General features: G+C 35.3%; 1 protein-coding gene across 1 annotated transcript in view; it reads left to right on the plus strand.

Annotated features, from left to right (window-relative positions):
- ADGRB3 (adhesion G protein-coupled receptor B3) overlaps positions 1-27,793 on the plus strand; it is a 447,155-nt gene that overhangs the window by 168,757 nt on the left and 250,605 nt on the right. Inside the window, exons 2-6 of the mRNA XM_058835068.1 lie at positions 9,449-9,559; positions 14,746-14,907; positions 22,051-22,215; positions 25,041-25,205; positions 26,091-26,255. Of these exons, the coding sequence (XP_058691051.1) occupies positions 9,449-9,559; positions 14,746-14,907; positions 22,051-22,215; positions 25,041-25,205; positions 26,091-26,255 (768 nt within the window). The remainder of the gene's footprint in view (positions 1-9,448; positions 9,560-14,745; positions 14,908-22,050; positions 22,216-25,040; positions 25,206-26,090; positions 26,256-27,793) is intronic.

Genomic DNA, 27,793 nt, shown 5'->3' on the forward strand with positions numbered 1-27,793 from the left:
CATAGAAAAGTGCTTTTACTAAAGCCAGTGGAAGCATCTTATATATTTCCAAAAAATCCTGAGAGATCTAGGTCCAAGAAATTTTCATTGATAGTTGTTGGTTAGATCTCTTCTTGTGTTGCAATCTGCTCTTGATGGACCCCGCGGTCCTACCCCCCGTGGTGAGAGCCCTGCTCTTCGGGGAACATGGGCTGAGGGGGTCCCGGAGTGGATACAACACGGACTCAAAGTATCTAGGCACAGGAGGCCCAAACTTGCTGGGATAGTCCCGGTTTTATTGCATGTCATCTATCCGGGGCAAGAGAGAGACCAAAATGCTCTGGGTCTTATCTCTTATACCAGGGGGCAGGGGTGATTAGGGGATGCAGGGAGGTCACAGCCAATGGGAAGGGGGAAGGGGAAAGGTTCTCAGGTAGGAACTAACATTACACAAACCGGAGGTGAGTTTTACCCTTGGGAGATACCAAGATTTTTAGATGCACTACAACATTCTTGCGTGCTTTCCTACTTAAAATCCCATCCATGTATTTCTGAAGGAAGGATTTAGGTTTATTTTATGATTCAATTTTATTTATTTAGCATTTGAACAGGCTCTCTAGGGAAGTGATGGAGTCACCATCCCTGGAAGTGTTCCAAAAATGTGTGGATATGGGCACTCGAGGACATGGTTTAGAGGTGAACATCATAGTGGTGCTGGGATGATGGTTTGATTTGGTGATCTTAGAGGTCTTTCATGATCTTAATAATTCTATCATTCTATGATTGGGAAAATTTGATCTGGGGTTTAAATTTTGAACCACTGGATTTCCTCTTATTTGTGTTGTCCTTTCCCAACATATCTGCTGACTAGAGAAGAGTTACTTATGACTCATATTTAAGACCACAGGTGTCCCGTAGGAGTTCAGAGAGGAGTTATGTCACCATAAGATACCTTTTTTAGAGGTTCCAAGTCCATTTTGGAAATCACTGCAACAGCCTTTCTATCAGGGCAGTGTGCCATACAGAGATCTCCCATGATGAACTGGGTGGAATAATATGCTTTAAATTGCATGTGTGTGATCATTAACCTGAAAATGACAGAAAGGACACATACTCTTGTGAACTGCTTATATAAACCTTTTAACTCAGAGTAGGTGTCTGGTTTTGGTAAACACCTTCCTAGTGTACCTTCTCAACTTACAAACTTTAGTCTGCCTGGGTGGAATGACACCATTTTACAACAGCCATGGCTCTTGTCCTTTACTTTTATTTTTCTATTCTCTACATAAAATTTATCAGCCATCCATGATGTCTGTATACAAAACAGCCAGCTTTGTGGTATCACAAACAGTAAAAAGGTAATGTGCAAAATTCACATCCAGCAACACTTCTTCCATTTTTTATTATTTTCTCATAAAAACAATTTAGGAGTCTTAAACAAGGACAAGGAAATGCTCTTAAAAGGGCATGCAATATCATTTAGTTTCACCTAGAAGCTTTACCATTCTAAAAAAATATTCACACTCCATATAACTGTTCTTAGTGATTACAGTTTGCAGTACCTGTTATTTAAAATACTGATTCTTGTTCCTTCTCTTCATACAGCTTTAGAATATTTCCCAGAGTGCAAACTTCCCTGTCAAAAACTCATAGGTAATTCATCTCATATTTTAATGAGTGCTTCTATCATTTAGAAAAGATTAAGCAACCATCTGCAGAAATGTCTGTGGTATATAGTTGCAGGGCAATTAAATAGTCTAGATGTCCTTGTGAGTCCTGCTGTCTACAGTTTACTTATTTTTCAGTCTTTCTAGAACGGAAAATAAGAATTACTGAATTCAATAATAGATTAGGAAATAACAGTTTATTCTCAGCTATCATTTCTTGACTTTTAATTGTACAAAACAATAAAGAGACATATACTAGCCTGTGTGCAATAACTACATAGTTAGCTGCAGAAAAGAGTGTTTACACAAAAATTATGCCATTCTCAGATAATTTCTGCACAGGCTAACCATATCAGTAATTCAATTAATTAAATATATGACAAAAGCAAAATACTTAAGGCAGAAGTAAAATAGTATGAAATATAAAGAAGAAAAGAAGATACTGAAGAATTATTATTATACCATGGTTTAAATTTTTAAAGGATATACATGAATAAGTTATTATAGTAGAAACATTAAAATGATGAGAATACTACAAGAGAATGCATTCAAAGTCTTTAATTTAAAAAAGCAAAAATATATAAAAGTAAGCCCCTGTGCTTTCATTCTTGAATGTGTTATTACACCCATTAATCTTCTGAGAGAACAGTATGGAATATGAGAGAATAACATACTGCTGAATCTACAGGATTTAAATGTTAAACTTGAAAATGTAAAGTTTGGTGGGTTGTTGTTTTTTTTTTTTTGTCAGTAATGGTAACTTTATTTGAACACAAACATTTTGGGATGGATTGCTAGGGAAATATTTGAATGGGAAAAATTTGAACTGCACAGCATTTTCTGCCTACCTGGCCATGATACTTAAAAATGTCAGATTCAGTAGGTATAAAAAGGGGTAAAGCTGCAGTTTGGGCTTCCATCCACCCCTGCTTTTCCTCTTCACTTAGTTATGATTTTGCAAAGCACATGTGAAAACATGCTACCTGCTATGGTGACATTTTACATTCATTTTGAACAGGCATGAGTCACTTCACTAGATTTTTATGCTCAATATCTCCTGCCTAGGTGTATGGTGATGAGCAATTGTGGCCAGGAAGGCAAGTAATAGAGGCTGCACGGTTTCCCAATTCTATGCACATTGAAAGTGAAGAAATATTACATCTTTATGATATTCTTCACTGATCAAATTTGTAAGCATAAATAAACAGGTTTAGATCCCACTAAAGATAATGGCTGGCCAAGGGAGTCACTGCAGAGATGCACAGAGACAGCAGGTTGCATTGCCATGAGAAAGTCTAGCTCCTTGGGATTTGTGCTATCATTTATATTTTAATTCAGCAATATTTCATTTTTTCTGTCATTAAAAATAGCAGAAGCAGTATTAATCCAAAGTTATGTCCTAGGAGTAAATGGGTCTCCCCAGAGATGAATATAAACTAATTACCTTTGTACAATATGTTGACTGTTTAGAATACATAATTGATTTCCCTAATTTTTTGAGAGATAAAAGAGTTCATACGTATATGTATTAGGATATCTCTTGTGTGCAAGAGAAATCTTGTATCAGATTTCCTACAAATGCTTACCTGTCTTTTACTTGATAAAATGCAATAATTTAGTACAATTTAAAAAATATACTATGTTAGTACAAATGCTTTTGCCTTTCATATTTCCACTATGATGAAATCCTTTCCATGTTTTCATGAGTAATAGCATATTTTTCTCACTATGTTCACGAATACAGCTCAGTTCAGATCTTAATTCACTCAAGTGAAAGAAATTATTCCATTCAGTTTGAAACTGATCAAAGCTCTTCTATACTGTTCTGGAGAGCCAAAAGGCAGCTTTTTATGGGACCAGGATCTACGTAGGAAGTAAGCAAAGGCTGTTTTCAGAACGTTTTCCACATTCACTAAGAAGAGGTTCCCATGGAAATCTAATTCAGCTAATAGTTACGTTACCCTTTTGGCAACTTGCCTGCCTCATGAGGAAATATCATTTTAAGGGGTTCCCATAGAAAGCTATAGCTTAAATCTGTACTGCAGAGTGATGGTATTCACTAATGCCCTGAAGCTCTGTGTCCTGCCAATGCAGCATTAGAGAACAAGTGCTTCCTTGTGGGGCCTGCGTATCCTGCTACAGTGAAGCAGTGCTGGAGATAGGGAAGAGAATGCTCCTCAGATTTTCTTCTGTCATAGGGCTTGTGTAAGGGAAAAACAAGACCACAAAACAAAATACCAAAAAAAACCACCCAGCAGCAAAAAAAACCTGCAGTTTGTGTTTTATTCGTTTTGTTGGGGTTTTATTAATCTTCAGTCCTACAAAAGAAGAACTAAAAATAAGGAATAAAGCAAAATCCCCTCAGTCCTTTGAATGTAGTGACATGTATTATGTATATATATGAGAGATAATTTTATAGTGAAAATGAAACAGAAAGTCACAGCTTCTCAAGTCAATGCAAAATTGTGCTTCTAAGTCAACACGCATTCTGCCATCTAGTGACCAAAATAAATTGTACTGACCAGTTGCCAATGTGATGAGAAACCCCAAGTATACCCCAAGTATACTGCTGTATATCTTTGTGGGAGAACATCTAGAAGTGGCTAAAAACAAAAGTGCAGAAAACTTTTTCAAGCTCCTGGAAATCAGAAATTGATCAGATATACTGAAATTACTTAATACTGCAGCCCAAAGTTTGATTTAAACAAATTGATTATTTATATATTTCTGTAGTCTTCTTTCTTCCTTTCCCCCTCTCCTCCTCCCCCTTCACCTTACATTGGCATTTTGCATAATTTCTGGGAAAAACATTTTATGTTTTATTTTATTTACATTTTATATGTTATCACAGAGAGGATGCCATGCTACTGCATGTGAGACAGTTTGTATTATTGCACATTCTGCTGCAAGACCTATTCTGTTCATTCTGTAGCCAAGAGTAAATGAAAACACTCGTTTGGCTAGTTACAGTTCAGGAGTGGGTAGGATAGTATGAATCACATTGCTGAAGCACTGTGGGTGAAAGAAGATGACAGTCACTTTGGGGAGTTGACTGCCTCTTTGTGCTTTTAAGGTTCTGAAAAGCTTTCAGGAAACTGCTGTTACTTTCTAGGCTGTTCTGTACAAGCTGATGACACTCAGCAACTCTCAGAAGCTCCTTGACATTGTACATGTCCTAAGGGGGTAACCCGAGAGGTCTCAGAATCACCTTTTTTTTTTTTTTTTTTTTTTAAAGTTCATTCGTGATGTCATCACCAACTTCTATGATGAAAAAGGCTTTTTATATTAATGCCAGTGTGTTCTGCACCATAAATAGCACAATTCATAGTAGATGGTACACCATAATACATTTGCACTGTGAAGTTCCCATTAAATGTGATAAAAAATAGCCATAAAAGCCAAACCAACATGGTTTATAATGTCCTGGTGACTAGGATATATATGTAACAAATATGATATAACAGCCAAGGCATAAAATCTCTTTGATATTTACCTTAATTTTAAAGAATATCCACTTGTCAAAAAGCAAAGACTAGCTTTGATGAGTAGAACCTTGCAAAGCTGGTATTTTTCTTTTGTATTTCTCAGTTGTCCTAGTTTGCATTTTTTACACTGTTAACAGATTTTTTTTCTTCTTTATTCCTACAGAGAGCACATGGCACCTCTCTTCTCTCCTAAAAATGTACACCTACACTGGCCGCAAGATTTTAGCTTCTCCTTTAAAAACTAAAAAGGTTACTCAATAGGAATAAAAATTCCCATAACATAACAAAACCTAACATAAAAATAAAGGGAAAGCAAATGGGACTAGTGATAAGAGCTGCAAATAAAACCAAACTGTAAATTTTGGAATTGCAATATTTATTTTTTTTCTGTCCTAGAAGGCATGTCAATACATTGCATGCCTCAGTTTATATGTAAAATGAAATCATGGAATCATTTAGGTTGGAAAAGCCCTCCAAGATCATCAACCTTCGACCAAACACTACCATGGCAACTGAACCATAGCACTAAGTGCCATGTACAATCCTTTTTGAACACTTCCAGAGATGGTGACTCCACCACCTCCCTGGGCAGTCTGTTCCAATGCTTGTGGATGATATGCAAATGATATGTCACATCCAAATTAAAATATATGCATCACTAAAATACTTTGAACTCATCCATTATGAAGAGCACTAAAATAGGCATCCTCTGGCAGTGATCCCTTGTACTTCCATAGCCACCAAAGGACCACTGACAGTAGAATAAATTCTTTTATCAGATAACTGCACCTCAGGTTTTCTACTGCAAATGTTTAGAATGTATTATGATTTGTTATAAGTTTTGGTCTGGTTAAAATGAGTTTGGTTAAAATGATTCAAGGTTCCCCATAATGTTATTTTTATTTACATTTTGAGGTATTTATGGGTTTTATCTTCATGTTGTGTAGATTATAGCATTAAAAGTGTAATAAAAAGGCTTAAAAACCCTTGCATGTTTCCAGGCCTAACTTAGAGTTAAGTCACTCTGTCAATTTCCAAATTAGACCATGCACATATTTTTCACTGAAGGGATTTGCTTTCCCCCTGTATTTAATGAAATAATTTGATTTATATCCATGTTTGAGGTAAAAGCAGAGAAGAACTGTCCTGTTTTACCCAAATAAAATTTAGGACAGACCAACACCAAAAAAATTCTCTTCAGAAAGTAATGTCTACAAAAATACCTTCTTCTGGGTTAGAAAACTTATTTTCAGCAGCAAGAACTAGGTAAAAAGAGGGAGAATGATAAAAATTAATTTACTCAGAATGTCAATTCAAATAATCCAATATTATATCCAGATATCAGGTCTTGAATCATACTGACTTGACCTTGCAGGACACCTCTATGCCAGATACTGCCTACATTAGGATAGTTCTTACCACCTTTCCCACACAAACAGATCCTTGAAATTACTGTGCCATTTAGTCATACTCTGGGCTGATTTGGGTTAAAATGCTTTCCCATCCCAGAAAGCATTTAGTTACTGCTTCTCTGTGAAGTATTGAGAGAAAGAAAATGCATAATGGGTTTACCTTCTATGTTTAATACGTAGGACCTGAAAATGAAGGATAGTTTCATTCTATTTAGTATTTATTGTAAACTTAAGTAAATTATATTAAAAATACTTTGTCAAAATATATTACTCTTAAGCATCTTACATTAAACAATTTTGAGACCATTGTTTGTACTTATACACAGAAAGTGGGCATTTCTGATCCCATTACAAAAATGTACTTGACCCTTTTTTTTTTTCTTTTCTCATGAGGCCTGAATTTTAATGAGGCCTCATCCATGCCAGTACATTGCATTTCCTGGTACTGCTTTTGTTCTCATGTGGCACTTGGTTAAATACTTCAGCTGAATATGAAAATAAGAGCATTGCATAAGTCTGGTTCCATTTTTTTGAAAACGCTTATAAAAAATGCTTTTTGCTGGCTAAGAAAAATTTATCTTTATACTTGCTGTATAAATGCTTAATATATCAAAGGGAGATTAGCTGAAAAGTGCATCTCAAAGACCATCAGCAATAATTTAGGTGAATTGAAAATGTGTTGTTGCTTAAGTGGAAAAATGAAAAAAATGAGGCATTATAATCATGTTCAGTTTGGTATTTGTAACTCCATTGTTATGACCGGAGATCTGCACACAGAGATCTCCACAATGCAGAGAACTGATCTCCCAGACATCCCTTTACCTCTTCACCTGCAGTCTCTGTCCTGCAGGACACTGCATGTGCCCGCACCCAGCAGGAGATGCTGCAGGACTGGGACCAGAATATTCAGCACCGCCCTGTATGCCTCTGGAAAACCTTCCTCTAGCAAAGGTCTCCCATTATTGCACTCTGTAACTTAAAAAGTACAACTAAGTCTTCTGCAAGAATGGTGTCATACCCTCTAAATTGCCTGACAAGCAGAGATCATGCAGGCAGCAAACTCAGAGTAAACATGCCTTGCTGTGACAGCCTCTTTGGGGGAAAAACTATGTAAAGTCTCCTGCCATTATCATGTTATTAATTACAGTTGAAATATGTCATCTGTACTGCACCTTGTGAAAACTGTAAAAATATTCTAATCATAATTTGCATTAGAATATTGATTGTAATAAGAGATTTTCCACAGAATAAAAAGCCATCTTAAATCAGGGGAGCTGTAGTAGAGGTGTATTTTGTAAAATTTATTAATAAAATTTTTAACATACATATATATACATATACATATATATATATTATATTTGCATGTGTATATGTATATATATATTTTAATTATCTTTTATATTTATTTCTGGGATGTAATAAAAATGTTGAATGTTTAACCCTCAAGATATATTTTATTAATTATATTTTCAAATATTCTCTTTAGAATGCGAACTGCGTTGCTGTTCTCAAATGAATAATTAAATTTATATTTTAAGTGGTGCCATTAATGAATATTTACAAAAAGAAACACTAATTTAGAAAAATACATTAATAGTTTACTAGAAAGGAAAAAATCTCTTTCTTCTGATTGACTCCTTAAAAATAAGTTTGCCTTTTATTGTTTCTTTAAATAGAAATTTTAATGTTTTTAATGATTTATCAAGACAGTGTGTTTGCAAATAATATTTATTAGTGACATTTACATCTCATAATGTTTTGTGGTTTTTGAGGCAGAAAGGTAAGTTGTATTATCTTCATGACTTTACAAATTGAGGAAAATTTTGAATTTTGCATTCGCAAGGTAACCTTCCAGCAGAATGGTATTTTTTAATGTTTGTGTTCCTAGCGTTTCAGACACCTTCTGCCTCATCAGAAACTTTATGTGATTGTAGTTGAAGTCATTTCAATGTTAACCCACATTTCCCAGCACACGCTTCCTGAATTAGCGTCCCAGTTTTTTCTTTTTTTACAGAATATTTAGCACTGAGCTGCAGACAGCTGTGTGTGCCTGGGAGGATCATAGGGAACTGTGCTGAAGACACAGCAGTCCCCCTCTAAGTGCAAAGGTCTTTCCGCAACTCATTACAGAAATGAAAGGTGGACCTAAGGTAGAAGTCTAGGAGGTTTGCAGAGGACAAGAGAGGGAGAATGACAGCTGTGATAACAGGATAACCAACTAAAGCACTCTTGTCTCTTATGCTTTGGGCCTTGATGTCACTGATTTTTCATAGGTTTTCCCTATTAAAATCAATGTGGAGAATAAGATGCAATCTATAGTCTTTTTAACTGAGAGGTTTCAGGAAAGATATAGATCACAAGCACTTGTTCTGCTGTATTCACCTAAAAATTAAACAGTTAATTGGCTAAATTATTATCATTTCCCACTGCCACCATTCCCAAAGATGACTTGTTATCTCTGTTGAAGGCTTCATCAGCCTGAAAGATGAGTGCAGAAATAGAAGTCCTCTGGAGGAGCAGCAGGCTCTGCCACAGAACAGCAATGTCTAGCACTGTCACAGTCATTTTCTGGTGTGGTTTGCACTGATTTAAAATAAAAGAATAGAATGTCTGCATTTGAATAATTGTTTTTTTCCTGTGTCATGCAGCTGATTTATAGTATGTGTCACTACATTGAATGTTGGTTCATAAAATGAAATCATATTGGAAAATCTGCAGACATAAAGTTAAGTATTTATTGAAAGCTGAGTGTAGCAAAGTTAAGTTGATGTTAACTGCCATGATCACTTGCCTGACTCTTGCCAGCAACTTCCAGGTATGTTTAGGAACATATTGCATGAGACAGTATGTGACTTTTGAGAAATGTCTACACACAAGCTTTCATAAACCTTTATTCTGTCTTTAGAATTTGGAATGATGGGAGATCATACAATTAAAAGTCAGCGACCTCGATCTGTTCATGAGAAAAGGGTCCCTCAGGAACAAGCTGATGCTGCTAAATTTATGGCACAAACTGGTAATACATGAGTTACATTTTTTCTATTTACTGTTGTTAATTTTAGCAAGACCACTGCATGTTTCCATAATCTTTTGCTGCATATTTGTCAGTTTTCTAAGCTGATACTTTTTTTGAACCATTTTTTTTTTTTTTCACCAGTTAAAGTCCATAAATAAAGTAGCTAAGAATTAGGTAGATCATGTAAAAACATGCACTGTGAATGTGAATACTGAATCATTTACTGTAAGCATGAATTTCTTCAGTAGTAAAAGCAGTCTCACATGTACAAAACACAGGGCATCTCACTGTGACATGTTAACTTTTTTCAAAGATGCCAAGAACATGCTTCAGAATTTCTTTATAAATAGACTGTCTAATCCCAGCTTTAGGCATTTATCAAATTAATTAATTACTGGGGTGACTTTAATGTGCATGCGTTCAGCATTTGCTATCTTTGGCCCAGCACAATGCTCTGTTCTCTAGTTTCCAGATTCATAATTGCTAAATGAAATTGGCCGTAAGTAGTTTTTAATTGAATGTGCAAATTATCTAACAGTTTTTAATCTAAAACATATTTTCTAATTTTGTTTGAGCAACTTCATCTTCTTTATCTAAAGATACCAAGAAGATATTGGAAACTTGGAACTGAAGTACTTAAAAAAAAAAAAAAATTGCCTGATTAGCTTGTTTACCAACAGTTACCACCACAGTCTGAGGCCAATGATAAAATTTAGTGGTGAGTGGAATCAAGCTCTCATACAGCAAAACTACTTCCCATTTTGACTTCAGTAATGATCCATGTATCTGTTGGTAAAAGCTAACTCTGTATTGGTACCCTACACTCTGCATTCCAATAAGTTACTGAGTTGACAATCTTGTGCCCCGTAATTTTTGTATGGATTTGAAACAACTTCCTCTGTATTCCATAGTAACTAACCTAGAATATATGCCTGCATTAGTCATACATAATGCTTCCAGTTTTTATGCACTTCAGTAAAAGAGCTATAATTGCTTCTAGTTATGTTGCATGTTGAGTTCCTTAGTGGTAAGGTGCTTTACTTAACAGATTTGCAGAAATCAATATATTAAGCTATCTAAGTACATGTATAGCCAATCAGTGTAGATCTGTTCGGTAACAAATTTAGAATGGGAAAAAGTCTGTTTCCCTCATATTAATCTATAGGACTGCTTTTATGGCTAACTCCCAGATACTACTGTAAGCAAATGTAGTGGAAGAAGGGAGCCTAGAATTCTCTAGGTCTCCATGCAGGTTTTGTTTAGGCAAGTAGAACTTCTCACTTACCTAGCTCAGACATAGAATATTAGTTGCTTACTACATAGAATAACACCTTTGCTTTTATGCTGCTTCTTCAATTCATACAATTACTCCAAAAAAAATCAGTAAAATTATTGGGGTTTTTTTCCCCATTTAAATCCCTAAAACTTTAATAATATCATGCAAATCTTGTATTTGATAATTTTGAGTCATGCATTGCAGTGCATCTATTGTGGGTGTTGGAGAGCTGCATTACAAATGCAGCACTTATACCATCACCTTCCAATACATTGTGTGTGTGGAGTGGGAGATGAACGTTCAGAATTACACAGGATTGGTTTTTAAGGTCCTGTTCTGAAATGTGAGATGTATGAGCATATAAATTTAGATGCCAAAGTTTGGGGAAATCTATATTTTCCATGTTGCAGGTTACCACATTTTAAGTAATACCTGTGCTCTTTCTGGATGTACTAATTTTCATCTCTTCATTTTGTTTTTCCTTTGTAGTGATCATTGCATATTTTCTTCACCTGTAATGCATTCATTTTTCTTGCAATAAAATGATTGTGATCTCTTCCTAAACTGATTCATAAGGTTTTTTTCCTAACATATCTATCTCATTAATTTACCCACTAAGAAAATTAATAGTAATTGGTTATTGAGTTTATGGGGTTTTATATTTTAAGCCTTGATATTTTATTTTGTGTAATAATAGAACAGATACAAAAGTGCAACAAAATGTTTGTATGTTTTTAAAATTCAGAGAGATAGGAATAGAGAAATGTCCTGGAAAAGATCTATGAAAAGCATTTAATACTGTTAGAATTGTGGACTTAATCCACCAAATTTTGCTGGGAATGGAAGAGTTTAAAATGTGTTATTAAAATACATGTTTTTCTCATTTTGGAGAGTGTTATGAGGCAGTAAAAACATTTATTAAAAAATATTGTGTGAATAATTTCTTGTTCTATATTTGTCATTTTATGTGTTTGGACTGATCCTTCCCTTAGGTGTTATGGGATTTAGAGAGTATAATGCAGGTAAGTCTTACACAGATCAATGAGGCCTTCCATACAGTAAGTTATGTTTCCTCTTACGTGTCAAGCATCAGGGGAGAATAGAAGTTTGGTAGCTTGCTAAGAGATAATTTAAGATTGTAGATTTAATATGGTTGTTATAAAAATAAGGGTTCTCAAATAATAGAAAACAAGAAGGTAAACAAAAAGTTGCCCTTCCAAAGTTTTTATTTGAGAAAAGAAAAAAATGGGCAAGAGAAAAACAGTGGAAGATATATTTGCAGATTATGTATTTAACCTAGATTTTTTCTAGGAAATATGGAAGTCTTTATGTGTTTAAATTAAAATGGTAAATAACAATGATACATATGTGAAGATATTTCCATTATTTTAAATCTTGTAATAATTACCCTGAAAGCAGTACAAAATACTCTGAAAATCTAAAAATTACCAAAAAATCATAATGTATTGTATGAAAGGAAGCAAAGCAGCTGGTGAGATAAGTATGTTCTTTATTTTGTCTTCATTTTGCTCTTTTTGCATTGTACAGCATCTTAATATGGAGGATCTTTCTCCAGCAAATGTTTAAGCCTTCTTTACATATGATGACGTACATTAAGAGACTGTCTTTTGTGAATGAACAGTACATATATTCAGAGAACTTCTAATAGTTAACACTAATTTCAAAATTCACTCAAAACAGTCACACAACAGTCTGACAACAGTCTAATAATCATGTTGCTTCTATTTTCCATCATATTCCAGATCACTTTAAGATATCAAAAAATTAAAATTTTTGATTTTTAATTTCTGTATTTTATTAGCTATGCACTGTAAACATGTCTGTGTTGAATAATAGATCATTTACACTGAGTATATATAACTGTTTTGCATAATGAGGAACATCTTGAGAAGCATAGTTTAGTCTTGTCTGCTGATTGACCTTTTATCTAAACCATTTCAACAAAGGCAAAGTCAAATTTCAAACATTTAGGAAAAGACAAAAAGTACTAGCCTAGAAACCCACAGTAATACAAATCTTTTTCCCATGCATATAGGACTTATTGTACATATTATATAATTGTTAATGTCTACATACAAATACATATACATATTTAATACATATTAAATATATTGAGCATGTTATATCATCTAACCTGAACCCTAACCATCTAACTGCCTAATCAAAGTGCTAAATTCGTGTCTCAAAAAATAATTAAACAATAATCAGTGAATTTTATTTTTTTTCATTTTTTTCATCTAACAAATAAAGAAAAGGACTACAGAAATCACTGGTGAATTTTTGTTGTGTGTAGAAAGTTCATCATTTTGTTCTTTTCCATAGAATTTTTTAGAATTGCATATAATTTTATTAAAAACAGAGGGATTTGTATGCTAATTATAAAACATTCTGTCTTTTTACTGAATAAGAAGCTTTTTTTTTTTTTTAAGCACTGAATAGCCTCAGAATCTAATCTTAGAAGTTTAGCAGAAACAATCATTTTGCAAAGGTTTCATGCTTGACCTCTGGGGGAAACAAAAAACAACCAAAAGAAAGACAGCTTGGAGAGATTAACAGATTCTTGATACAAAGCACAGTCTGAAGGAGAAGTGTGTAATTTACTGCAGTCTTGGAAGATAGCACCAGAATATTCCTGGTTTGCAGACAATCCCTTGATTGTGATCAGTATCAAAACTTTTGGAAGACTAGAAGTATACTGAGATAACTGAAATTTCAAGCAAGCTCTTCAAGTCTGCAGATTTCATCATGCCACTGATTTTAAAACAGAAAGTCCCATTTGTTTCAAAAAGGACTTAGATTTAAAAATCAAGCATGCAGTAAGGGTTTCAGCTGCCATTTTACATTACATGATGATTTTTAACAGAAGAAACTAAACATCAATGCACAATTATTTACTCAAATTGTTCAGTGAGGTATATTCACATTATTTTTGCATTTGCTTTCTGAGAATACTCAAGGGATCTATTTTTCTGAACAGGAATTCATTTGGGAAAGGAATTCCAGAATTTTGTGTGTAGCTGTTTATGAAATTAATTCAAGCATTCTTCCCAGAGCATCCATGCAAGAAAACTTTATGCATTACTTGCTTTTAAAAAATAAAAATATAATACTATATATATCTCATTTTTTTTAAAAAAAAATCTTCTTTTCTAATATACAGTATTAATAAATCACATCTGACAATTCTGAACATAATAATATGTATTATGTGCAGTAATGAGGTCTGGCACACCCAGGAATTCAGCATACCTGTTGTTAGCTGCTCAAAGAAAGGAGCAGATCTGTGCAGCCAATTATCAAAGTTTCCATCCCACATTTCAGGTTAAAATTTAGTAAATAAAATGTTTTTCTCTGCCAGGAAACTTCTTTCAAATGCTATATGACTCTCCTGAAGAAAATGTAAGACATTAGGGATTGGCTTGTCTGGGGTTTTTTTCATTGGAATTCCCTTACTGGTAGGGTTTCTTAAACTGTTACTGAGCCTTAATTCTAGAGGGATAAGTATAAATATCAAAGATAAATCCTTTGCTATTATATAAAAAGAGTTGTCTATGTACTTACAGAATCCTGAGGGTAGTGTTGTTTCTGAAGTGTTGAAGGGCACTAGTTCTCATAAAGCTGTAAATGATGCTAAGACATCAAAGTGTTCCCCTCTGACAGGCGTTATGTGGTTGCAGCATTGTAGGTGTCTTTGTTTTCTATTCATTGCACATTTTCACAGCTGCTTTACTCCATAAACCTTTAAATATTTATTTTGGTGTGGTAACTTTTTCTTTGATTTATAAGAGCAGATGATAATGAGCTTCAGAAAAAAAAAAACCAAAAACGAAAACATTGTGTCATTAATACTTATGTCTATATTCATGTTTGTTTGTTGTCTTGAATACAGGTGAATCTGGTGTTGAAGAGTGGGCCCAGTGGAGTACGTGTTCAGTTACTTGTGGTCAAGGGTCGCAGGTGCGAACCAGAACTTGTGTATCACCTTACGGGACACACTGCAGCGGCCCTTTAAGAGAATCAAGGGTTTGCAATAACACTGCCCTCTGTCCAGGTAGTGTTAGCAGCCAATAAATAAAATTGTGGATGTTTTTGAAATGTATAATGATAAGAATTTGAAACTATATCTTTTTTTTAATTAGTATTAACATGGATTTCATAGGGGCATTCCAATTAAAGCAGAGAATTGTAATTCTATTCACCTGTGAATTTTTTCATGTAGGTTATTATTTTTATTTTCAGAACAGTCAAGATACGGAACAAGAGCACCTTTTTTACTGAGAGTTTCAAATTTTTTTTTCAGAAAGTCTATATTCTCTCATTTTCACTCAGAAGGTAGCACGAGTACAAAGACAAACTAGGGAAGAAATCCAGATCATTAATACATTAAGGAGCAGAGACTAATTAAGAGGGTGGGTTAACATATATAACTTGACACTGCAATTGTTTTGCCATTTAGAATATTCTCTTCTAGGCAATGTGCCAGACAATGTTCTATGCACAGTTACGTCTTCATGGACTTCCCTTTACATTGTTCTGGCAAGAAAGGGCAACAGTTACCTATCAAAGGAAAAAAGATCAGACAAAAGTAACTCTCTACTTCTGACACACGGTAAAGGTCATCAGTGTCTTGCATCACAGTTTTCCTACTCCTTTTGTCTGAGACATCTGGACATCGTTGGAGTTCAGCAGTAGTTATACACTAAGGAGAAGAGACAGGCATATTCAAGTTAGTTGCTGAAAGGGCACATCTTTCTTTAGACTCTACCTGTGGATCTGATTAATGTATGATGGGAAGCAAGAGGGAAAGCATATGCCTCATGACTACATTATTTTTCCTCTGCTGTGACTGAAATGCAAAAAAAACAAAACAAACCAAAACTATATACCATCCTTCAATGTAAAAATTCATCACACCTCTGTAATATTTGATCCCAAGAGGGTGGTGAGCCATCTTCAGCTCCTGGGGAAGCTCAGTACATATTTGAAGTAAAACTAAATTGTCATACACAGAGAACACTTGGACTTTATCTCAATGAGCAGTAATATGTAGAATCATATTCTCATGCTGTTACTGTGTGTTGAAAAATAGCCAATGGGAAGTGCATGTGATCCCATCAGAGTTTGTGTATCAGCATTATAAGCATTTAGGGAGCCTCTGTAATGGAAAGCAACTTTAAAGATTGTCTCTAGATAATGCATGATGGTAACAAGAATTTTTTCTCAATGCCTAATGTTTTTCTTCTGTGCTTAAGTTAAGCAATTCACATGACATTTTCCAATATTTCAGAGTAGAAATGCCTAGTTAGAACTGAATTTTAATACTCCAGATTTGGTAAAACTTCACACATGGAAGTGTTTCCATACAAAAATGGCAGGTATTTCTAAAACAGAGTGGCTCAGATTGTGCCAGAGGTGGGAAATACTGCAAAATAACTCTCAAGTACAAAAATAAGTAGTAGAAGAGGAGAACTATAAAAGAAATGAACAAACATTGCAAACAATCAAGGATAGATTTAAATATTCATTTGAAACTATGTGAAGAATGAACATGAAAAGTCTCTCACAATGAGTTCTGCATGAGTTCTTGCTAGTTAGTATTAACTAAGAATAGGAAAAAAGATTAAATCACCTAATTTTCAGAGTTTTATCTTCATTCCCTCCAGAAAAAAGATATGAAATTTTCATGCAAAGCCAAAGCAAAACAAAACAAAAAAATCCAGGTAATGCAAAAGCCAAGGTAATTAATTTGCTGTCAAATTTAAACTGGAAAAAAGTAAATTCTTAGATATGCCATGGACAAACAAACTTTTAACAATGCTCACCCCAAAACACTGCTCCATATTTCTCAGTTCACAAAGGAGCTGTTTCCTTAGAGCCTCACACTTCAGAATACAGCTTTTGTTTCCAGATACCCAGTATGAGCAAAGGTTACTAATTCTTACTGCCTGCTGCCAAGATATTTCCTTTTTCAGCTCACCACAGCTGATTCTGATAATCTCTGTATCTTGAGTTACCTTCCTAGATAATTAGTCTTCTGGGTTTAATCCTTCTTATTGTTTATTGCATATTGCATACAGTTACAATAACCTTATTAATTTAGGTTGTTCTCTGTCTGATTACAGGGTCACTACTGTGTAGCAGTGTGCAAGATTAGCAACTTTGAAATAAGCTTTTCGTAGCCACAGCTCCATTATTTTTTTCAAATGTCCCTTCAATTATTAGCCCAAATATCCTCTGTCCTCATTCTATTATGTATCCTGACTCAAAGTTGCATAGTTCATGATTATCCCTGGTCCATCCACAGAAAAATACATGGTCTGTACACTAGTGTATTTAAAACAGATGTTTGACAAGATGATTTGTAAAAGGGTGGGTGCATTGTGAGAGCTGGAATGCTTCCTAATCAAAAAGTTGCCCCTTCAACATAAAAAAATTATGCAGAATGACCTACTCCATGCATCTACCCATAGGCTTCAAAGGAACCTGTTAAATTTGCAAATACTAATGCAAAGCTTTCAGGCATTTTTTTCTATTGCCTTTAGATATTCTTTAGATACACTTTAACATATTTTTTATGCTGTCCAAGATACTCCCTGGAATGTTAGAGATTATATTTCTCTGTGATCTCAGTGTCCTGGAAATTTTGGAAAACAGGGTTCATCAGCTTCATATATATGTATGTATTGGAATAGAACTTTCAGTTTCAAAATAGTATTACTGATAGTTCAAGCAAATAATGAAGGAACTACTTTTTACACATTTTTTGGGTTATTTATATTTATTCCAGACCATTACTATTGTAGGGAAGTGCAGCATACAAGACAACAAAACATAGCTCAGGTAATTTTTGTTCTCTGGTTCTTTTGTGAGTGGGGACAATTCCAGATCCACTACTGCAGCACTAGTGATTCATTTCAGTTTAGTGAATAATTTCTAACACAGCTAAAACTTAAGGGGAAAGAATATGGGATTTCCAGGCCTGCAGATCATCTCAGCTTCTGTTTCTCCTTCTCCATTGCTTTCAATGCCTTTTGCCACAAAATTTAGCTGTAGCTTACCATTTTCTGCGAAGCTTACAGGTAAAGCAGGACATGGCAGGAGCAGGAATACACTAAGCCATTTCAAACATTTGTATTCTCAAATGCTGTACTTTGTCTGGGGTTATTTGCTAAGGTAGGTTTACTTACCCTCCTTCTTTCTCTCCCTTATCTTATTGCAACAGGGCCTGACAGAAAGCTTGTCTGCATCTTTCTTAGAGGCCCCCTCTGAGTAGGAAGGCTGCAATAAGGTCTCCATGGAGACCTCTTTTCGAGGCTGAACAATTCAGTGTCTCCTATCCTGTCTTCATAAGAGTGATGTTCCATCCTTCTGATCATCTCTGTTGCAGTGCTCTCAACCAGCTCCAACAGGTTTATGTCTTTCTATGCTGAGGATCCCAGAGCTGGATGCAACGCTCCAGGTGGGGTCCCACCAGAATGGAGTAGAGAGGTAGAATCTCCTCCCTCACCCTGCTGCCCATGATGCTTTTGATGCAGGCCAAGATGTGTTTGATATTCTGGGCTGCAGATCCACAATGCTGGCTCAGGCCCAACATCTCATTCACAAGCAGCCTGAAGTCCTTTGCAGGGCTGCTCTCAATCCCATTATCTCCCATCCTGTGTTGAAACACAGGATTGGTTGTCCCCAAGCCATATGCAGGACTTTGTTGAGCCTATAGCATTCACATGGGCCTGTTTCTACAGTTTTTCTAGATCTTTCTCAATGACATCCTGTCCCTCAGGTTTGTCAACCACACCACTCAGCTTGGTGCTGTCTGCAGACTTGCTGAGGGTGCGCTCAACCCCAGTGTCTGTGCCATTGATGAAGATATTAAGCAGTACTGGACTTGCACCATGTCAATGGCCATAATATTTTTTCAATATCTGTTCAATATAAAGCTGAACAAATCAAAAGCCTTTAAACCCCAATAAAAATCTCACAAAATATGTTTGTAGGATGAAGGCCAGCATGGCCTAACGCCTCCTTACACTTCACAGCAGTTGTGAGTTGTGAACACTGTGGGTGTTCACTTCAACATGATTAGGTTCACGGAGTGGCAGAGAGATGGAAAAGATGCTTTGCAGTAATCCAAACTTGTTGTGCTAGCAATGTTTTTGACAGAGAAGCTGGCAATAATCTGATTATTTTTGTCCCAAATAATGAATCTTGCATTTGAAACTGTGTTATAGAAAACAGTAACTCCTCTGCGGGCCAGCTCTCCATCTGGTGTAATTTGGCATAGCTCATCTGGCTATAATTCATCAGATGCTATAGAGGATATTTTTACATTTAGAAAATAGTGTTAAAGAAAGAAGATGTAAATAAAATATCAAAAAGAAAAATCAGGTGTAAGAAACTTTAAATTAAGATATTCTTTTAAAGAAAATCTGGATAATACTGGACACTTCTGTAATGCATTGTTTTAGTGTTGTGCCTATTCCTCCCATGACTTTATTATTGGACTACTTGTTTCAGATATAAAAGTTTATTAAAACAAGAAGCTGCTGTGAAATTTTACTTAATAAGATAAAATTTGTCATGGAAGATGATTTTTGGCATAGCTAAATTTAAATAACAAACAGATAGAGGCTGTTTTCAGTCCACCCAAAATGAAACATTTTGTTTTTGCTTATGTTTAGTTCCAAAATCACACAAGAATTGTTCTGTGTTGCTGCTAGAATGCAGTCAGCTCTTGCCAGAAGAAATATACATCCTCTTGGTTAAACACAGTACCTTTAAAGAGCTGTTCAGCACATGTTTTTTTTTTAATTTTCAAATAAAGACAACTAACTTAGAACATTTTGACAGCGTTGAATCAAAACTCCAAACTAAGCAATAGGCTTAAAATTACATGTGCCCCAAAAAATCCCATTCTATGTCTACACAGAGTCAAGACCTTTCCAATTAATTATTTTTCTAGAGAATAATCTCTTTTTAGAATTTGGATTAATTTTGTTTAGCTGAGTTTTATACTTCTTTAAATTCTTGTTGCATCTGAACATTTTAATCAACCGTTGTGGTATCAGGAGATGAAATTATGTTGTTGTTATTACTTGTTATTGTTTGGAATCTGATCTGACAAACTGTTTTCTCCTTAATTTTGCTCATATGATAAAAATTGGGAATCTTAGAGATATGCCTGGATTCACAACCTAATACTTTGCCAATGAGAAAAAAAAATATTTGGATTATATAGCTGAATCAAAACAGCTGTAGAAGTATAGTACTTGTTGAGAACAGATGAAACTAAAAGAGTTGTGTGCAGGTATAGTCATAAATTTACTATTTTTAGAAGTGCTAGACTTTCTGCTTTTGACAAAAATGTCATAATTAATCAAGGTTTCTCAACTAACAAGACTAAAATCTGTCACTTTAACATTAATTTGGACTGTTCCTGAGGGTTATTCTTTTTTTAATATAATGCAGATGGATGTGATATTTAGAGTAAGATAAGAAGGATGTAGGATGTGGTCTTTTTGACCACTTTTACGTGACCAAATGAAAACCTTTCATCTATTGAGCTGTTGTCCAGTGGGTTAAAATCTTCCCTGAATAAAGTTTGACATTTTCTGTCACATACAATTTCTCAGAAGTTAGCTAACAAACTTTTTATCTCAACATAGTGTCTGAAATGACAATTTTTCCTACTTTTAATGAAAGGCAATAGAACTTACCTACTTGCTGAATTCCCCTTGATCTTCCTGATGAATTTGTGATAATATGCCAGGGAGCTGAATGTCCTTCCACAGCCTTGCAACTGAATTTCACCTCAGGAAATGTTATTCTGATTCCTTCAAGAAAAGGGTTGTATTTGTAGAAACTGGGCAGGTGATATGTGCCTTCAGGGCAAAGGAAACCTATATATGAGAAGTTCTTTCACAGTGATGAAAAAAAGTGAGGACAAAACAGAAAATCTATTTCTTCTGTAATGTTGGGAATCATTACCACTGATACACTCAGATGTTATACACAGTTTGCCCCTCCAGACACCCTTCAAACAGACATGGCTTCAGAAACAGAATTATGTGGTACTGAATGAGATGTTCAGTCTGGATACTAACTCAGGATTTCTCTTAATGCTTAACATAACTGCAGCTCTCATCACTACATTCCTGTTCATACACTGCCTAATTTAAATTTGTGCAACTGCTCTTATTTAAGGATTTGAAAAAGAGGTAAAGTTTGCCTTCTGCAGTATTGTTCAATTTAAATAGAATTGTTTTACGAATGTATGTGTAGAGAACTTTCTGAAAATTTCACTGAATTTTTCTGTAAAGGGGTTGCATATGGTATGTAAGTTCACATGGATATTGTATATCAGTTTGTCCTATAGTAGAAAATGCTTAAAGTAGAGAAAGATTCATCTTCTATGATTCCTTATATTAATATTATCAAATATTTGTATATAAAAGTGGTATAAGTTTGATATTTATTTTGAACTCTGAAGGTATTTGCTGTTTGTTGACTGTTTTTCCAAGACTAAATGTATTATGGTCTATTGAATCAATGAATATGTTCATGTAAGGAAATGGTACATATCTCTTTTACTTATGCGATCTTGGAATTTTTGAGGAAGATAATCAAGCACATCTGTTGCCATATATCTAACAGAATTTAAACAATTGAAAAAACTTTGATATTACTGCCCCAATTTGTGTTATTGACATAGTAATAAATTACTGCATTTATTCCTATAATTTTAAAAGAAAGCTTAATTTTGATTGCTTCTAAATTTTAGAGTTGCCTTGATACAGAAATTATATGCCAAATTTTCACAAAAACTAGCCTCCTGAATATCAGGGCTATTAAACATATCAAGTCAGGGACCAAAGATGTCATAACTTCTGAAAAGGAAACTCATCTTACGTAAAACAAGAGTCTCTTCTTCTCAAAGAAGAGAAACTATAATAGTAAGATTAGTTTAAAGATTAGAGAAAATATTACAAAGTATACTTTTAAATATACTTTAGAGAAAATATGATTAAAATTAACTAAGTTTTAAAAAGTATGTGTTTTCCTATTATAATACTTACTATGTACTGATTTCCTTGAAGGTGGCAAAAGAACTCCTCTTTAAAATATTGATATTGTTTGTTTTGAAACCTTTTGTACTTGTGTGTCTGTTTCTGGTTAAAATCTGTGTGGTTTGTTGCAGTACATGGCGTTTGGGAGGAATGGTCACCTTGGAGTTTGTGTTCATTCACATGTGGTCGAGGCCAAAGAACTAGGACAAGGTCATGTATACCTCCCCAGTATGGGGGAAGATCATGTGATGGACCTGAAACACAGCACAAACCTTGCAATATTGCACTCTGCCCTGGTGAGCTCATATGGCAACTCTCTGCTTTGTTACAGTGCATTTAATGTGGGTTGCTTGTGATTTCTTTTATAGCCCTTTGCACATAGGAAAAAAAACACTCTCCAAAGTGACTAGCTTGAGTAATATTGTTCATAATTCTGACTGTAGTGGTTAAAATATATAGTCAGGATGGTAACTGCTCAAGACAGATGCAAAAAATATTTAGTTTCTTTGAGGTACTCTCTGTTGGGCACAGTATGTTGTATAGGAAGTCTCAATTCAGGATGGGTCTCAGAGAACCAAAAGGCCAACAACTGCCTGAGTGTGGCTTAAAGAGAGACATTCAGAGGTCACATAGTTTGTGTCTACCATAGCTGTATGAATTATGTTTGCTTAGAGGTTCACTGTAATTATTTATTCATCATATGAGAAACATATATGTGAAACTGTAATATTTAAATTGCTAATTTATTCAAAATGGTTGTTATTTACATGTGTACAGACAGAAATGCTCACACAATCTAGGGCTTTATTTGAATCCCCATTAAGTTCTTGTAGTACTGATTTTAGGTGCCTCATTTCTGGTAGTTATATGCTAAACTGATTTCAGAAAATTGCCACTAACCAAATAAACAATGCATGGGCTTCATGTTAAACTGCCCATCCACAAAATTAAAGCTTATTTAAAAAATGTATTGTTTCAAAAGTGATTTTTAACTTTTTGTCTTTAGATTGTGATTCATTTAGACCAAATTTTTCAAAATGCATCTATACATATAATGCATCCAATTCACTTCAGGACTGAGAAAAAACAAAAGATACTACACCTACTCTGTCAAAATAAACAATTATTTGAGAACGTTGGATTTTAAACCATCATTTGTACCTAAATTACTTTTAGAGGCACTTCTATACTGTTACACTTAAAAGTAACCCTTTAAGTCTTTGCTCAATATTAAGATCTGCTGCAATTTGCATGTTCAATTTATTATGGGAATCTTCAAGTTGAATTCCCTATTTTTAAGGGTATTTCTGAAATAGAAAACTCACATACTCTTTTCTCCTAAAGATGAATAAGAGAGATGTATGAAATATATATGAGAAGCCACAGAATTTGTTTTCTCCAAAGACAGTATAATAATTGATTTGATCTTTCCTATCCTAAATAATAATATATAGCAACGAATAAAACTGAAGAGGGTGCATTGAAATGTAATTTCCATAATGTTTTCCTCTTCACATAAACCTTTTATGATTAATGAGTAGAACTAGCATCCATGTTTAGAAAGATTTCCATTTTCTTCTGAATTAATTATCAGGGCGCAGCTTCATAGCTTCAGAGGCATCTGCATTGAGAAGTGGTTCACAACCAGGCATTACATAGAATATTTAATACACAAATTTAGGGAAAAGCCTCGGAAAATCTCTTCCTTTAATTCACTGGTGCTGAGATCCAGGGCCCAGGATATGGATAGGAGCTTTGAAAGGTTCTGTTGTTAATGTCTGACATTAGCAAAATAGTTTACCTCCATTATTCACTGAACAGTGATGCACCCATACAGAGCAGTATGTTTAATCACTAACATTAAGATTCTGCTTTCTATTTTAGATATTAACACCATCAGTTTAGGGAGCTGCTATTCCAACTCCCCTTTAGAAGAATCCTGAAAACAGGGTTCGGCAAGTGCACCAAGTGAAATTCTTTGTTTGGAGTGGTGGTGCTTATATAGCACTGGTAGTTATAGAACCAGGCTTTCAAGGACGAGCATTAATCAAAATTATATTAGAACCTACATTTTGAGATTATATTTAACTGCTGGGGCAATGAGGAACTGATGATTGCCGCAATCTCTATGAATGCTGGATCCTGAATTAGCACAATTAGTCATAACACATTTCATAATGCTTGCCTGTTTTTAAACATACTGTCTAGTCCTATTATTATCGACCATATAATTTTTAACTTGTATGGAAGCATAATTGCTTTATGTTTTTCATTATCTTGGTTTTTAATATTTTCATTTACCTCAAGAAGCTTTCTGATATACAAAATTATTAATAACAGTCATTAACCTTTACTCAGGAGAATATTCGTCCAAACTCAAGTGCATGGGCTAATACAAATTACTAAATACAGATTTATTTCCACCATTTCCATTTTGTTTAGACATTTAACTCGACAAATTCAGAAAGAAGATTATGCAATATGCAAACACAACAGCAGATCTGATAAGGAAGGAAAGAAGGAAGGCGGTTTCTGTCTTGCTACATTTTTTCTCAAAAGCATATTGAAGAACTGGGATCATTTACCTTACAGGGAGGATGAATGATAAAAATATAGTCAGCATTGTGAATACAGAGGACAGAGACTGTATGTGAGGCAAAGTGGTAGCTCCCATTTTCCTGTTCAACTAAAGACATCTACTTTCACCATCAGGACCAATAACTTTATAATCTGACCTATCTGAATTATCACTGCAGCTCTTATAAATTACTTCAGAGGGCTCAGGGTTTATTTACATGATAAAAGAACGGCCCTCACTTTTGCCTAAAAAGACCACTCTTTTTTATAAGGCCTTGTTTTTACTAAGACCCTTCAAATGGTATGTGACCTAAATCATTATTTATCCTTTTTTACATCAGTGTACAATTAGAGGAGATGGGACGCTCTTTACTTGAAGAAGAAGGAAAACAGTTTTCTATTAGTTTAAAGCAGCTCATAACGTTGGTTTCTGTATTTGATTGCCGTAAGCAGCCAGGCTGGGCCCAGCCCGAGGGGCTGCGGTCACCTGCCTGGCTCCGGTGTAACCCTGCTGTGTCCATCTCTTTTGTGGCCGCCGCGGCAGTGGACGGACAGTGGCAGGAGTGGAGCTCGTGGAGCCAGTGCTCGGTGACCTGCTCCAATGGCACGCAGCAGCGAAGCAGGCAGTGCACGGCGGCGGCGCACGGCGGCTCCGAGTGCCGAGGGCCCTGGGCCGAGAGCCGGGAGTGCTACAACCCCGAGTGCACGGGTGAGTAGCGAGCGGCGCCGGGGGGCACCGCGGCCCGCGCCCTCAGCAGCTCCCCGGTGCGGCGGGGCCTGCAGGGCGGGCCGGCCTCGGCGGGCTGCGACGGGCACCCATGGGGAGGCTGAAACACAAGTCATTTACTGCAACACAAGAAGTTTCGTGTCAGCGCGAGTAAGAACTTCTTTACAGTGTGAGTGGCAGAGCACCGAACAGTCTGCCCAGGGAGGCTGTGGAGTTTTCCGCTCTGGAGACATTCAAAACCCGCCAGGATGTGTTCCTGTGTCACTTGTTCTAGGTGACCCTGCCTTGCCAGGGGGTTTGGACTGGATGATTTCCAGAAATCGCTTCAGACCCTAACAGGTCCGTGATTCTGTGAATCCTGGCACCTCATTCTTATTTACTTGAGGGAAAAAGCTGAGTGCTGTGCCCTGAAAGGCTGCGTGAAGGCTGCACATCAGCTTTTTGGTTTTATTGCTGTTTGAAGGACATTCTGCAGTTTTAGGCAGATATTTTTGAAGCCTAATATTTAGGCAGATATTTTTGGAATTTTTCTTGAACCTATGAAGTAAATATATATGAACTGGTGCCCTTTTATGCTGAGACTACTTCATGATCCTCTGACAGTAGAAAAGCAGACTTCCAGGGTATGTAGATTTTACATGGACTTACCTTTAAGCCTCATTTGCTCAGTCAGAGCATGTAAAAATCAAGATCTTAAAATATAACATGCAAAGATGTTTTTACTTAGTTTCTGTTAAGGATACTTAGGCATATTGTAAATGTATATTTTTACTGTACAACAGCACTATAAAAATAAATTTGAAAAAGGAGTAATTCTCCACTATGACTGTCATCATATCACCATTGTAATTATATTTTTTCAAACAGCAAATGGCCAGTGGAACCAGTGGGGCCACTGGAGTGGCTGTTCCAAATCCTGTGACGGTGGCTGGGAGAGGCGCATAAGGATCTGTCAAGGTGCTGCTGTGACTGGGCAACAGTGTGAAGGAACCGGAGAGGAAGTTAGACGGTGCAGTGAACAGAGGTGTCCTGGTGAGATGAAAATATAATTGTTGTAATTATTTACACTACAATATGTCTTACTTTAATGGCCATCTTTAGGAAAGACAAGATCAATATCTGTGGAGTAATTGCCATAAAGAGCCATGTCTGGCCTTGCTGTAGACAAGTCACTGCTGGTTTTCTCAGTAGACTTCTGTTTATGCAGCTAGGTGCAAATTAGCACTATGAGATATATGAGCAATGCATCATATTTTGAATAAAGCAAAATACCATAGTAAAAATATCATAAAAAAATTGTTTGCCTAGGAATGCCTATAGTATTTGGAGCATGAACAATTTGCTACAGAAAATCTCTTTGAATGCACTGTATCTGAGAATATCAGGGCTGGTTTTGTAATTTGGAATACCTTTTATCCAGTGTATAAGTGACATCTGTAATACATTTGGGGTAAATTCCAGCACAGTAAAAATAAGGGGTAAAGTGAGCCTTACCATAGTGTAGAGAATGAATGAATGAATACATGAGCAATATTTTATAAAAAGGAAAGTAATTTAAAAAGAAAGACACATCTTTCTATTATTAAGAATTAATATAATGCTTAAATATCACTTTTTTTAATATAACACTTTGTATCACTTTTTACTTTGCCCTCCCAACAGATTTAAGTCTTTTCCACTAAAACCTAATAAAAATGTACCTTTGAGCTTCTTCTAAAATGAAGAATAAAGAATATCTGGTGAATCACGTAGTATTTATCATAAACACACATTGTCCTAAAGTAAAAGAACACATTGTTGGATAGGTGAAAGATTAAAAAAAAAAAAAAATACAGTGTTAGTAGGGTAGGATGTTTTAGCCATCCACTTGGGAAATTATGTGATCTGAACTGCAAGCCAGGAAGCAGCAAAAAATCAATCTAGCAATCTGACTTCTGGTCATTTTTGCTGGCTGCGTTCTCTGGTAGTCAGAGAAGGACTTAAATGGCAGGGATGCTTTGGGGTCAGGAAATGAGAAATTTATCAGACGTGAATTTTATGTTACCAAGCCCATGTTTTTAATAGACAGCATGTTTATCCCTTGACAGCCGCCAAAGAACAGTTTTCAAGGTATTTGCAGTATAGTAGAACAATTAATCTCATTGCATTCAAAGAACACAACAAAAAAGACAATTTGTAGTTAGAAAGTTGTAACACTATACTGTAGAAGTTAACTAAATTTAACTTGCTTTTTAAATGATCTCTTTAATTTTAATAAAAATTTCATTATTTGAAAAGCAGTACAAAATAGTATTTGCATTGGATTCCTAAGCAAACTAATTTCCATAGGTAATGCAGACTTCGTCCATAAAAGCACAACACTAATGGAAGATTAATATGAATCTTCTCAGTAAGCAGTCAGATGAACTAGATGCTGCATATGAAACCATTCTTGAAATAATTTGCATTTGTATATTTGAAAGTAAAACCATACTGCTGCAGTCCAATTTTCAAAGGTTGCCACCTGCTGTTAATAAAATATTTTACAGATGTATTTACAAGTCAAATGCACACAGAGCTTTATTTGCCAT

This window comes from Poecile atricapillus, chromosome 3 (assembly GCF_030490865.1).
Source record: "Poecile atricapillus isolate bPoeAtr1 chromosome 3, bPoeAtr1.hap1, whole genome shotgun sequence".
Classification (NCBI taxonomy): Eukaryota; Metazoa; Chordata; class Aves; order Passeriformes; family Paridae; genus Poecile; species Poecile atricapillus.